General features: G+C 41.3%; 1 protein-coding gene across 1 annotated transcript; it reads left to right on the forward strand.

Annotated features, from left to right (window-relative positions):
• LOC8072977 (xyloglucan endotransglycosylase/hydrolase protein 8) lies at nt 11,180-12,697 on the forward strand. The gene is made up of 2 exons (XM_002446377.2): nt 11,180-11,702; nt 11,865-12,697. The coding sequence occupies exons 1-2, from the start codon at nt 11,424-11,426 to the stop codon at nt 12,426-12,428; spliced, it is 843 nt and encodes a 280-aa protein (XP_002446422.1). The 5' UTR covers nt 11,180-11,423; the 3' UTR covers nt 12,429-12,697.

The following is a 14,448-nucleotide window of genomic DNA, read 5'->3' on the forward strand; positions in this document are numbered from 1 at the left end:
AAAAATATGTTGACAACCAAAATTATTTATTTTGTGAAGTTGTTAAGATAGGACATGGACCTTATTACTGTTTCTCTCATCGAGATGGTAAAAACATATATGAAATGTTGTAATTCAGAATCCGGACGATAGAGTTATGTCTTTCAGAGGATACTTCAGCATCGGCGTTGGTACTACCGACAACTGGTGTAAGCCTAGGCAGCGGTAGCGTTGGTACTGCCGACAATTGGTGTAAGCCTAGGCAACGGTAGTACTGAGATGCTGGTGACAATTGGCGCAAACTTGGATGTCGGTACACCAACAGGCTGGCTTTTTGGAGCCTGATCCAAATTACTTCAGACTCAAAACTTAGAAAAAAAATGTTTCCTACTTGGACAAGACTACTCTATATATATAAGAGGATTATGGCCGATTGAGTATTCAAACTTTCAATCTTCAAAAATCAATTTAGTCTCTTTTACCCTCTTTCCTTATACTTCTCATTCTTTTGTGGGCGTTGAATGGAGGTGGATTGATGATGACGAAGCTCTAGAGCGGTCAGGCTAGCTAGAGCAGCCCATAGTCGTCGCACACCCCAACGAGATCCTCCCAGGCGTGTGGGAGTTTTTGGTCTTAAGAGACCTCGTTGGCATGTATTGCATATCGTGATCTGGCAAGGCTTCTCTAGCGGACATATCTTGTGTATCGCATTCATCGTTGAAAGCACGAGATCCGGGTGCAAACATCTCCTAGGCATCGGCCATCGGCTGACCTAAAAGTCGGCTAGGCCGTACATGTACCGTGGCTTTATGGCCGTGGCGGACGCGTTTGTCCGCTGCCGAAAATGAGCGGTCTAGCGTCTTATTGGTGTGGTGACCTAATCAAGTGTCTACAAATTAGAAATTTGAATGTGCATACATGCCGGTGCATCTATTTTTGTGACACTGTTTTTGGTTAAACATCAAAACATTATTTGAGTTTGGGTTTGAAAACAAACATGATTTGAATTTGGGTTCGAACACGGTTTCTAAATAAAGGAAAAAAGATTTCCTTTAAACTCTCCCCCTCTTTTCTTTCTGGCCCGAAGTGGCAATCAGCCCAGGTCACCTTGGCCTCACCCGGTTCACTCCCTCGCTTCTTTTCAGATAGCCCAGCCCAGGCCCGCAGCCCAGTAGCTAGGTCGCCTCGGCCATCTCCATTTCCATCTCTGAAGCCCAGCTCGCCCTGTTCTGTGTTCCGAGGAGCCTGCTCAGCTCCATTTCCATTTGTGCACCAAGCCCAACTCCCTCCCTCAGCTCCCATGCACTCAAGCGGACACCCCGTCCCCGTGTGCACTCTTTGCTAGCAGGATGGCCTCGCTCGCGTCATCGCGTGTGACCTTTTCTTTTTCCTCCCATGGCCAAAAGCCCAAAACCGACTCCCTTATGAGAAAAGCGTCATCACCTCTCCACATACCTGTGTTTTTCACCCTACGTGCCGCCTTTAGCCCTACTAGTGGCCGGGCCGGTTTCCAAGCTGGACAGGCTGGTTTTGCTGGGAGTTGCGCATCTCTCTACAATCTCGCTTCTTTCATTGTGTTTTCGGCTGTTTCTAGAGGCGGCTTCTGTTTTCCGTCATCTCTAGAAATCGATTTTTTTAAGGCAGAGGAGCAAAGGCAGCTAGGCCAACCGTTTCTATACAGGCATTCTAGCCGTCTCTATAGTTGATGAAATCTGTAGTAGAGAATGTGAAAATGTTCTATAGTTTTGGAACTGGAGGAATATATATATATATATGCTTAGTAGCCTACTTTACCTGCGCAAACCTATTTTGTGGTTGGATCACAGTAAGTTGAGAAAGAAAACAGTGTGTGGTGAACTTGAAGAACATTACAATTGTATCACCGCAATATTTTCCTATGTATATAGTTGCTTTATATTTTATATTTTTTTCTTTCACTAGTAATAGAGAACCAACCAACTTTTAGTTTTTGGCGTCCGGTTCAGATTGGACCCAGGACTAATAATAGAATCAGTCCCGGTTGGAACTACCAACCGGAACTAGATCCTGTGCCCAACAAATAGTACACGAGGCTTTTTCAGCCAGACATTTAGTCTCGACCTGTGGTTCAAACCGGGACTAAAGGTCTCATTTCAGTCCCGCTTGGAACCACTAAACGTGACCAAAGGTCCCACTGCCCTTTTAATCTGGGTTGTGGCTCCAACCGGACTAGAGATTAACCCTTTAATCCTGCTAGGCTCTACCAATCGGGACTAATATCTCCACTATATAAACACTTCCACGGTCCCCCAAACCAAGGCATCAGTTGAATTTTTTGGTTTGTGCTGGTCCATGTTCTTGTTGCTTGGGGGAGCAAGTTCTTGCTCCCATTATCTCTTGAGAAGATTTTTAATCTTTCATCCAGTCAACTTTATAAAAGTTAGCAACTTCATCAACTATTCTTTCATTGCTAATAATGTAGATCATCAATTCATGGTTTAGTAATAACAAAGAAGTATGTGGTTTTATTTAAATTAGGAATAATAATGGTAGATTTTATTTTTATTTATACATCGTTTCTACATAACCTTAAACATTTGTAATTTTCTAGATTTTTGTTAGCAATATTAGTTCTTGATGAGAGTTAATAATCATTAAAAAAATTATGTGCCAACAAGTAGGGTGCAAAAAAATGTTTAAGTTTACGTGGCATATATATATATATATATACACACACACACACACTTTTTATATGTTACTCTAATATATTACATTGTATATTTATATGGGGGTTCTATAGTTCTATATTTATTGGGATGTTTTTTAGTTTCAGCCACAGGAACTAGGTTTCTACCATGGCGATCTTCCATTCGCGCCACCGCAAAATAGGGCCGCTCCTCGTCACCCAGACCCATCAATAGTATGGAATATGTTAAGTTTTGCATGCTTATATAGTTTGCATATATACTTTCATTTATAATAGTGATATGCATTTTGGTATATGAAAAATATTGACTTCAGTGACATATATGAATTTTGATATTTTGTATATAAATATATACAAATATATGAATTTTGGTGTATGAATTTATATATTGACTCAAGAATAGAAATTTTTATATATTAACTTTAGTGAGAATTGATGGTTGGATTCGATGCAAGGTTGCCGGTTGTACCATTCAATCATCCTAGCATAGTAAGCAAAGATATATATGTTTTCAACAAATTAATATGTTTTAAATATGCTTGTACACAATATCTTTTTTGATATGTATATATATATGTGTTTTTTAAATGCACTATAGGTAATTGATCCAATCATTTGGCTTGAAGAGACACTCAAATTTTAGGGTTGAGGGAGTGGATGTTGAGAGCTTTGATGTAGATAATGGTCAATTGGTCCAATGTCGAATTGGATTTTCCATTGCTGATAGGAAGGGTACAGGTGTTGTACATATCTAAGAGATGGGAATAAATAAGGCACTTGAGAAGAAAATTGCAACCAAATATGTTGTCATTGCACGTTTGAATAAGCTTGTGAATAATTGGTACACCCTCCGTACAATATCTTCCTTAACGATACAAGCAATAGATGCAGACTGCTATCATGATGTTGCAGGCTTCTGTGCAAGGATTGCTCAAACCTATCGAAATGATGTGTTTAAGTCGAAGATGAACTCATAGCTTATATCAGATTTGTTATTATTGGAAAGCTTTGTTCTCATATTCATTTTTTCAACCAACACTAACAGGTTGAGGACTATGGCTTAACCTATGCAGGTTGTAGCTTTGAAGCCCTTCTAAATCAAACAATGTATGCATTGTGTTATGATTGGAAATATGTTGATGAATAGCCAACACTCACTATGGAAGGATTTCAGGAAAAGCTGATTATGACTAAGACAGGATCATCTAACCCACCGACTTCTCGACCACTGCTAACCATCATTAGTAGACCCTATGCTCATACTTTGAAGCAAGGGAGAGTGCACTACTTAATGTGTTGCTCTACATCAATGATATTTGTGGATATCACATCAGCGACTTACACACTTCACCGAGTACACAATACGACATAGTCAAATTTGGCGGTGATCTACTTGCGCTTGCATGAACTTTGGTGTGTAATTGAACATTGTTGATGGTAATTAACTCCAATTTTCAACTCTCAACTAACAAAAGGAGTGATCTAAAATGACTTATAAAATAAGGTTATAGGGGTTTATTCTAACAAGTTTCACGAGTTGTGTTGTTCTTACTTGTCTTGCAGGATATTGAATATTTCACCATACAAAAGTATTTCAAGTGAAGAATCTAAGTATACCATTGTGGAGAGCTCGTCGAGGTGATCAAGATGGACATATAATTTGCCATATTTGGAGCACCGGAGACAAAGTCCTCGATGGATACGACGTGGAAGACTCTAAAAGACTCTAGAACCATCATCAATTACATGAACAGAGGCTAAACCGATAAGATTTCATAGCTCTGCGAAATAATCTTTTTTAGGGATTTATCTAGAAGCTGGGGAAGAAAAAAATCAATCCACGACATGACTCATTGTGCAAACGATTGGAAAGAGGCACTAGAAGGATGTAGAAGACACTAGAAGACACGGGAACAAAGCGGAAGACCGAAGGCCACCAGGTGGGGCCGACCGGCCCCACATGCCAAGCTGACCGTCCTGTCCCCCTGCCAGTTGGACTCTCCTTCGCGTGATGGCCTCCAACTGACCTCTACGACACATCTTGACCCTTGTTCTATTTCGGTTTGATCTAAGGGTTGCGGTTCATCCCACCAGACTATATAAGCAGAGCCATACCCCCCTGAGGCATTGATCAATCAATCCATCATAATTCATCATAGATAATCAGTCAATCATATCCCACTGTTTAGAGCTCCACCAACTTGGGCATAGCTGTTGGGCATTCTTAACGTCATTACCAAAAGTAGACTTAGTTTTCTATTTCTGATAACGGCGCCAAAAATACCGAACCTATCCCTCATGCTACTTAAGCCAAGTTGTCATCCACAGCATGACATAAGAGACGCGGTATTGAAATATGCAATTGCTCATCTAGATAAATAATAAATGGGATCTGCAAGCGCACAGATTAATACCGATGTAGCATTTTAACCGGGAAGTATTCTAGGTGTCATTATTTATATTTTTACCACTGAGAAGGGATTACTAATAATGATGGAATGAAATATAGAACTGAGTATCATTGCATGTGTTAGAGAGTATTCATCTATCTCATCAATACAGGGTAAGTGTCACATAAAATATAGATAAAATATGAATGATGACAAAGATAACTATTCTGATCAACATAACTAGCCACATATGATAATGATAAGCACCTCAACAGATATTCTAGCAAGTCATTAGCATGGAATTAGAATGAACTACAAGAATATTTCCTAAGTTATTCTTAACTATAAAGTCTAGTATATCATAGTTAGTGCAATTATACTTGGCAATCATTGCGAGACAAGATTACGCCCATGCATATCAAAGAAGATGAGAAACATAGCAATCACTCCCCTGTAATAATGTTGCTCTGCCTGCCCTATACACGGGAGGGGAACTATATAAGAATCAACGGAGCTGTCATCACCATGAACCACCCCACTATCCGGCATATAGGGTACAATTGCAGATAAATACGGTATATGCACCACGCCTACACAATACTTATCATTTATCCACTGTACACATGGATAAACGATATACGATCCTAATCATGTATATAATTCTAATCTAACTAAGCCAAGCATATAACCATGATAAACTAAGAACGATATAATCGCAAATATAAACAAGTCACTACAGGAAACTATAATTGCCTTGGCGGCCTCAATTTCCTTGGGGGCCAAAAACAAACCGCCAAGGAAATGACAGTTTCCTTGGCGGTCCTACTCCACACTGAAGAAAACATATATTTCTTGCAGGTTTAAGTAAACCACCAAGGAATATGGGTGTTTCTTTGGCTGTTTCCAACCACCTCCAAGGAAATGAGTGTTATTCTCAACCGCCAAGGGAAATACTCATTTCCTTGGCTATTTTTCTAAACCGTCAAGTAAACTATCATTTCCTTGAGGGTTATTGAATTTCCTTGGAGGTTGGCACCCAAGAAAATGCTTATAAGTATTTTGGTGACTTCGACTGAAAAAGCAATAATATCTTAAAGGTGTCCAAAAATCATAAAATTTGGCTTGAGATCATAATATGGTTGTATTATCTTACCATAAATTTTTCAAATCATATTAACAATGCAAAGTGCAACTTTGTTTAAAATTTTCACAAATGGATACATCTCTCGCTTAACAGTCATAATCAATATATTAAAATAGAGCAAAGTCATATTCATAATATTGAAGAACAATGATGAACAAATGAAGAACAATAGAGGAATTACCAAGAATCCTCTTGATAGATCCGGAAACCAATCGAAGATTGACTCCTTCTAGTTCTAATCCTATGTAGCTATGCTAAACTAGAGATCTAGTTGATGTGGTGGCTCTAGGGCTTGATCACAGGCTCTTCTCCTTAGATGAATGAAAGAATTAGGGTTTGAAAGAGCTGCCCTCCTCCAGGGGCCAGGGGCCTTGCTTATATAGCCCTCCCAAATGAACGTGGGCCGTCGGATCAAACCGACCTTAATCACACAGTTTTCCTTGATCCCTTTGGTTGGTGGAGCATGATCTGTGAGGCAGAGCCTCATTGGCTCTCAGGCCAGGGCGGGCGCCCTGCCCCCGGGCCCCCTCGGCCACCCGCTCGTTCCCGTGGCTTCTAGAGTCTTCTAGATGATAGAAAATTGCCGCACACGTTAATATCTCTATGTAAACCCGATGTGTGAGCTTTTCCTCCATATTTCCTAATACCCCCCTCTAGAAATAGACAAACACCAAAACTCGTGGAATTCTGTCAGATAAAACCCTAAGTCTAGGTGTTGGTTGCATTTAGATGCTTTTCCTTGTTTATTTGATAGTTAAATTTGGTATTTAACGACCATCAACAATAGCTAGAAACTTGAGAATAGAAATTAGAGGAGTCAAGCAACGCTTGGATTCCAGATCTAGTCGTGAGGAGGCTAGGTAAAGCCTTGTACTTCTCTCTTGATTCAATATTGTTATCTATTTGAGTTTGTCTTCTAGTTCATTGTGTTTACCTTCTAGTTCATCTTTTGTTCTTCTAGTTCATCAATTAGATCATCTAGTTTATTTTGTTCTTGTTCTAGTTCATCTAGTTCATCGTCTAGTTCATCATGTTCTTGTCTAGTTCATGTTTCCGTCTAGTTCTTATTATAGCTCGTGTTTGAGTTGAATACTTGGTATGACTTGGTATAATCATATATTCATAATAATAATTTTCATTGCCTACTTTGATTATATGTTTAGTATAGTTAGCTTAGCTTTGTGTTTATGCCCTTGTTCGTATAGCTCTTACCCTTTGAATTCAGGGGTAGGTGATAGAAGTTGCGTAAGCGTGGTGCTTAGACATTGCCTATCTGCGAATGCACCCTATGTTCTGGGTCATGTGTTAGATCGCGAAGGTGACAGTTTCGCTGAGTCCTATGTAGTCCACTCCCCAATGTAGGACTAGTAAGGCTGAGTTGTGGGTTGATGTCTTGTTATGTTCCTGACCCACCTTAGCAATGTCTCTTGTGTATAGATACAAGTTAAGTCTGATCATGATTACTAAATGTAATTGCACTAATTCATGTAGCTCAATGACCTATAGTTAGAATAACCCTAGGAGTTAGTCTCTATTTTCTAGTTCTTTCTAGAATCACGCCCAAGTAGGAAAATGCTCGGCGGAACCCCTTTGGGATTATGTTGATCTATTATTAATTATCTTTTATTTATGATTGATCCCTATTTTAAGTATTGATCTAGTGGAGCTCTTATCACAAGTGTAAGATATAGCTTTTATACCTCTAAGTGTCTTCCCATGATAAAATTATAAATATCGATACCTGAAGCTTTTCTGGGTGAAATGCTACAACGGGTGTATTTTATCTGTGCGCTTGTGGCTTACATTGCGCTTGTGGTAAAATTATAAATATCGATACCTGAATTTAGTTATAGAAGAAAAGAAAAAAAGTAAAAAGTAAAATTTAATTCGGTTAACTAGAGGTAATGTTTTCCTAAACGCTAAACGGTAAACAGTCGATGACGTTTAGCCATTACTCGGTCTAAATAGTCAATTAAACAGGCTAAACATTCAATTAAGCAGGCTAAACAAATGATTAAATGGAAACAGTGTACCACTGTTTAGCGTTTAAACAGTCTAAACGGCTATTTAGGCGAACAGTGACGGGAGGTGGCCACCCTCGGGCTCGCCCTCAAGCTCCCGGCTCTCTTCCTTTTAGTCTAGGTTGGTTTAAGTAGCCGAGACCACCCCATTTAATCCCAATTGGCTACCTGGGAATAGAAGACGTGCCTTTAGTCCCAGATTTGCAATCCTGATTGAAAAAGCGGAACTAGAGGGGTTTCTCAACCGGAACTGCTACCTAGTCATGCACTAGTATTTCTTCCATATGTGTTTGCCGTTGTTTGTTCATGGCTAGCTGTTCGCAAGTCGCCACGTTACAATGCAACACACACAGGACGTCAGACACGATTTAGTGGTCACGGTGTTTCTTCGGATTTCGCACGATCCGACCATGATATGTTGTTAGCGTGACGCGCAAGGGACACCCTAGCAGAGGAACGCCGCATACATTCAGGCACGAGTCATGCGTACCGACGCGACGCCGCCGCCGGCCTCATCTTCCACGCAGGCAACAACCGGCCGTCCCGTCCGCCACGTACAAGGGCACACCGACTCCTGCAGCATGCTTATCGGCAGCTAGCGAGTAGGGATGAAAACGATACGGGCCGACCATATTCGAGACCGAATTCGTTTAAAGCGGTTCAGATTTGTCCGTATTCGAGTCCCGAATATTGAACATCCGATACCGTATCCGTATCCGAATACTTAAATCGTATATTTATGATGTCAACATCCAATCGTATCTTATCCGACATGATTAACATTATCTGTATTCGAATTTGAATCTGACCAAAAATATGAAAACAAATATGATATCAGTAATATCAGTTCCTATCTGTTTTCATCGCTACTAGCTAGCATAAAAGCTAGGGCCTGCCCCCGTGGAAAGATAGCGATGGCGCAGCGGCAGCAGCGTATATAGCGCCTTCAGAGAGGAGAGATACCTGCCGGTCCATGCAGTGGAGTGCGAGTGAAGATACGTGCCACCAACCGCCTAATTGCTAGTAATTGCTAATTGCGTTTAGAATTAGACCCTGTCCGGCCGTTAGTTATTATCCATGCTAATAGTAACATGGAACGGCCTCGACGACGTCGGTGCCCTACACTGATTTGATTGGTGTGAAGCCGAGTGGTTAACCAACGAACGCGCAACTAACGCAATAATTTGGCAGAGATTAGCGACCATCATCATCATCACTCAGTGGCGGTCACACTTTTGCCTGATTCCGCCTTTTTTTTTTTGCTTTGCCAACAATCCGCACCAGTTCCCAGTTGAATGAGCGCGGCGCGTTTCCACCGTGAGATTGGCATATATCGTTACGCGTTTGCTTCTTAATTTATCCGTAGCCTGAATATAGACTATGGGCAAGGCACCAGCGGAGACGCTTCTTCGGATCTTTCTGGAGAAAATTAAAGAACGTCCACCGACAAAGCAAATCAACCATACATACCACCAGCTGCATCCTGGTATATATCCATCACCTTTGTTAGATAGATTTTTTTTTTTATAATGAAAATAGCTATATACTTCCTCTACCAACAAAAGAATATAATTCTCACTTTTTGAAGAGTCAAGTAATTTGAAATTTATCTAAAGTTACATAAAAGTACTCACTTTATTTAATTAAAAAATAAGTAAAATTAAATTAATTATGAAATATATATTTGTATTAAATCTAGCTGGAGAATATGTACTATAAAATCGATTAAAACTAGGCTAGTTTGTCTTACAAAAATTTCATAGTTACATCTTTTATAGACAGAAGTACCTTTTTTTTTCATGGTAACACCTCTCTTCTCCCTCCCTCACTAGCTATATATAGTTACTAGATATATGCCCTTGCGTTACACCAGGACAATGGTTTAACCTTAGGCCAGTCTTAGTACATGTTTCATAAGAGTGTCATACACATTAAATAGTGTGCCACATAAGCAAAATTGCTGACTTGGCAGAGTCATTAAATGATGGAGTTTCTCATATGAGAGAGGAGTTTCATCCCCATGAAACTCATATGGCTCGGTTACCTAGTTTATAATCTTGGTAATTGTGCCATGAAACTATGCATTGAGACTGGCCTTAGTACTCGGACACATACACGTTTCTCAAGGACTTCATTGTATTGGAAACGGGTAGGATGTGAATACACGAGCTCTGAGTGGAGGATGATTCGTATCAGACGCAGATATTTAAGTAGGATCGAGATTTGGTATCACCGGTAGATAATGACTTTAGATTCTTTTTATATAGGTGTAGAAATTTGTATGTTTACTAGACATATGCTCGTGCGTTGCACCGGGATCAATTTTTTTGACTAAACCTCCTTACTCAGACATAGACACGTGAGCTCCGAGAACTTCATATTAGAGGTGGACGCGTAGATCCCGTCTCCGTATTGGAACAGGGGTAGGGTGCGGACGTGTGAGCTCCTAGTGAAGGATGATTCATATAAAAAGATATGTGAGCAGTATCGAGATTTGATATCATCAGGCGATAGCTGATTACATTAGAACCTTTTCAAGTGTAGAGATAGAGAAGAGATACGTGGATTGACATTTGTATCACCAAGTAGATGATTACTTTAAAATTTTTAAGTGTAGAGATAGAGACAAGAGTTATTATCAGGTCTTATGTAAAAGGACTAGGGGATACAAATAACGTGATAAATTTTAAGACGGATTGTATGTAAGCGATAAATACGCTGTGCGACGATCATAGGCATCATCACCTAATTTGTACAGGTCCCACAATAATCTAAGTGTTTCTTAGGACACCGCACCAAACTCCCCCAATTCGTCAATACACGTATGAACCCTAGCTAGCTAGATATCATTGCAGCTTCTGTTCATGTGCTGGCCGTCCCAAAACGATCCCAACGGCCGAACCTTCGCCGCCCGCCCACCCGACAAAGCAAAAGAAATTATGTGCCCCACGCCACGCATCAACAACAACAAGACGTCGGCCGTCCTTTGCTCTGTCGTCCCCAGCACCACCACCACCAGGGCAGCAGGGGCGCAGCAAACCACGCACCAGAGGGCCGGCCACCAGTATAAAGCCGGCACCACCTGTCCGTGCATCGCCGCACAGCAGAGCAGCACACCACCACCCAACTCCACTGAACAACACGACCATTCTTCATTTTCCAGGAAGCTCTAGAGCGCAGGTGCAGAGTGCTGTGCAGACACCATGGCGCGGCGGTCTCTGGCCCTTCTGCTCGCGTCGTCGCTGGCCCTCGTGATGATGGCGGCCGTCGCGTCGGCGGACTCGTGGCTCTACGAGAAGTTCAGCACGGACGGCACCGTCCGCACCAACTACGACGAGTCCGGCGCGCAGGTGGCGATGCTCAACCTCGACCGCAGCTCCGGCGCCGGCTTCAACTCCAAGGAGCAGTACCTCTACGGCCAGTTCAGCGTCCAGATGAAGCTCATCCCCGGCAACTCCGCCGGCACCGTCTCCTGCTTCTACGTACGTCGTCGTTCCTCGTTCGTTCGTTGATAGCCTCGATCAATCTTGACCTGAATCATATCTATCTATCACTGACAGTGACAGATCGATGTTCCCGTACTAGCTCTACACATATACCTGGGTTATCTTATCTATCTACTACTACTGCATTAATTCATGCAGCTTTCTTCTGGCGACGGCGACGGGCATGACGAGATCGACATGGAGTTCATGGGCAACGCCACGGGGCAGCCGGTGGTGCTCAACACAAACGTGTGGGCCAACGGCGACGGCAAGAAGGAGCACCAGTTCGACCTGTGGTTCGACCCGGCCGCCGACTACCACACCTACACCATCATCTGGAACCCGACCAACATCCTCTTCAAGGTGGACGACAACGTGATCCGCGTCTTCAAGCGCTACGCCGACCTGGCCTACCCGAGCTCCAAGCCCATGACGCTGCACGCCACGCTGTGGGACGGCAGCTACTGGGCCACCGAGAAGGGCAAGGTGCCCATCGACTGGTCCGGCGCGCCCTTCGTCGTCTCCTACAAAGGCTACTCCGCCGACGCCTGCGTCAGCGGCGGCGCCTGCGCCGCCGGCAGCGGCGCGTGGATGAACAAGCAGCCTGACAGCGCCGAGTGGGGCACCGTCAAGTGGGCCGAGAGCAACTACATGCGCTACAACTACTGCGACGACGGCTGGAGGTTCCCGCAGGGGCTGCCGGCGGAGTGCAGCCGCAGCTGATTCAATTCGATCGTTCGCCGGCGTCTCCCATCCTTTCAGACTCAGTTCAGGCGTCCATTATTGCCAAAGTTCTTGATTTATTTTTGCTGGATATATATATATATCTATGATTCTTGTTCTGTTGTTGTGAATTTTTGTCATTGAAAAGCAGCCCCGCAGCAACGCGAGGGCGGGAATATATTACTGTAGTTTTGCTTGTGTAAAGAAAAGAAGCTTTGTTTCTACTTTTTGGATAAAGGAATAAAATACTTGTGACATGCATATATAAACATGATAATAAAAACCTAAATCTGCGTCAGTTCAAAATATAGAGACATGTTATATTTGCAGATTTATGTGACCTGTGTTACACTAACATATATATAACATATATATCTATATTCATATATCTAGGAAAACAAGGATGTGGTTCTTATTCTTGAAGCATTTTTTAATTGTTTGTGTCAAATGCAGCAATCTGCTAGCGTAAATGGTGGGCACAGCTCTAACCTGTTTGTTTGAGCAAAATGGAGGGCACAACACCGAATCTGTTAGCGTAAATGAGTGCAATGGATGCTGTGCGTACAAGCAGTGTACTTCCATATTCTTGCGTCCAATCAATTCAGATACACATTTAAATCTGCATGTTTGGAAAGACGCAACAATTAACATTCTTGCTGTATTAAGCGCGTAGTACTACTCGAATGTGCAAAGTGCAAACTCCAATCATTTGGCGTTCATACATATACAGTATCAATTAATCTGCTCCGGGCATTACAGGATGTACTTTTGTGCTGTCCATCAATAGTAGCAGTTGGGGATACGACTGATCGGTGGCGTGATAGTATGGTCTGGATGGGAGTAGGAGTAGTGGTGGTTGCAGTGCATGACATCCTCGTCAGTCTGTTCTTCCACTAAAATCCTGGCACTTCGTTCGTTACAAGGGAATTATTGGCGCTTTTGCTAAAGTCCGACGAGACAGTGGACCAGCGAGAATGCTGCTGCTTTCTGCACGCGGGATCTACGTGTGCTATTTTTTTTATTATGCATTATATTCTCTCCGTCTTTAAAAAAAAATACAATTATAAGAACTGTGTTGATCAAATTAGTTAAAATTTAGCTAAATTTATAGTCACATTATTAACATTTATGTCTCTATAAACAAATTTATTATAAAATATATTTTTACTAATCTAATAATAATTATTTGTATAAAAATGTTTATTACTTACTTTTTATATAACTATAGTTAAAGTATAAACTGTTTAATTCCTCAAACAGTGAGAGTTGTGGATGGAGGGGCCCTGTTTGGTTAGACATGTTAAACTTTACCGTCTATCATATCGAATGTTTATATACATGTATAAAATATTAAACATAGAGTATTTACAAAACTAAAAACACACATGTAGAGAATAATTTGTAAGACAAATCTTTAAAGTTTAATAATTAATCTATAATTGAATACTAATTACCAAATAAAATAAAAATACTACTACAAGAAATGGTGCTTTACATGACGATCGTTTTGGTCATAAATAGTCAAAAGCATGTCACGATTAACTTACCATGACGATCAAAAAATCAATCACGTATCTCACGTTATACATTTGCTGGACCTACTAAAAGTCGTCACCGATTGACATTTTATATCGTCATTGAATACAAGGTTAGCAACAATAGCCAAAGCCAATAGTGATGAACTCAAACGTCATGAATTTGTTCCACGTCAGCATTTGCCACATCATTCGATGATGATGGATCTGACATGGCAGCTACATCGCCATGTCAGCACCAAGTATACAACCAGCCCAATATGGAGAAGGCCCACATTAGCACCAGGCATACAACCAGCCCAATATGGAGAAGGCCCAGTTGTTCTTCATAATGTTTGTCCATTAGGCCCATGTTGGCTGATTTTTTCTAATAGGCCCATACTATTGGGCTAACCACTTGCAACATATTGGCCCATTATTTAAATTCAAATTTTTGCCATAAATATTAAATTCAAATTTAAATTTAAATTTTTGCTAAAAAATAT

This window comes from Sorghum bicolor, chromosome 7 (assembly GCF_000003195.3).
Source record: "Sorghum bicolor cultivar BTx623 chromosome 7, Sorghum_bicolor_NCBIv3, whole genome shotgun sequence".
In the NCBI taxonomy this organism is placed as follows: domain Eukaryota; kingdom Viridiplantae; phylum Streptophyta; class Magnoliopsida; order Poales; family Poaceae; genus Sorghum; species Sorghum bicolor.

Coding starts and splice junctions, on each gene's coding strand:
- LOC8072977 (XM_002446377.2), top strand. CDS start 11,424: ATGGCGCGGCGGTCTCTGGCCCTTCTGCTCGCGTCGTCGCTGGCCCTC. Junction 11,703..11,864: donor GCACCGTCTCCTGCTTCTAC/GTACGTCGTCGT, acceptor TAATTCATGCAG/CTTTCTTCTGGCGACGGCGA.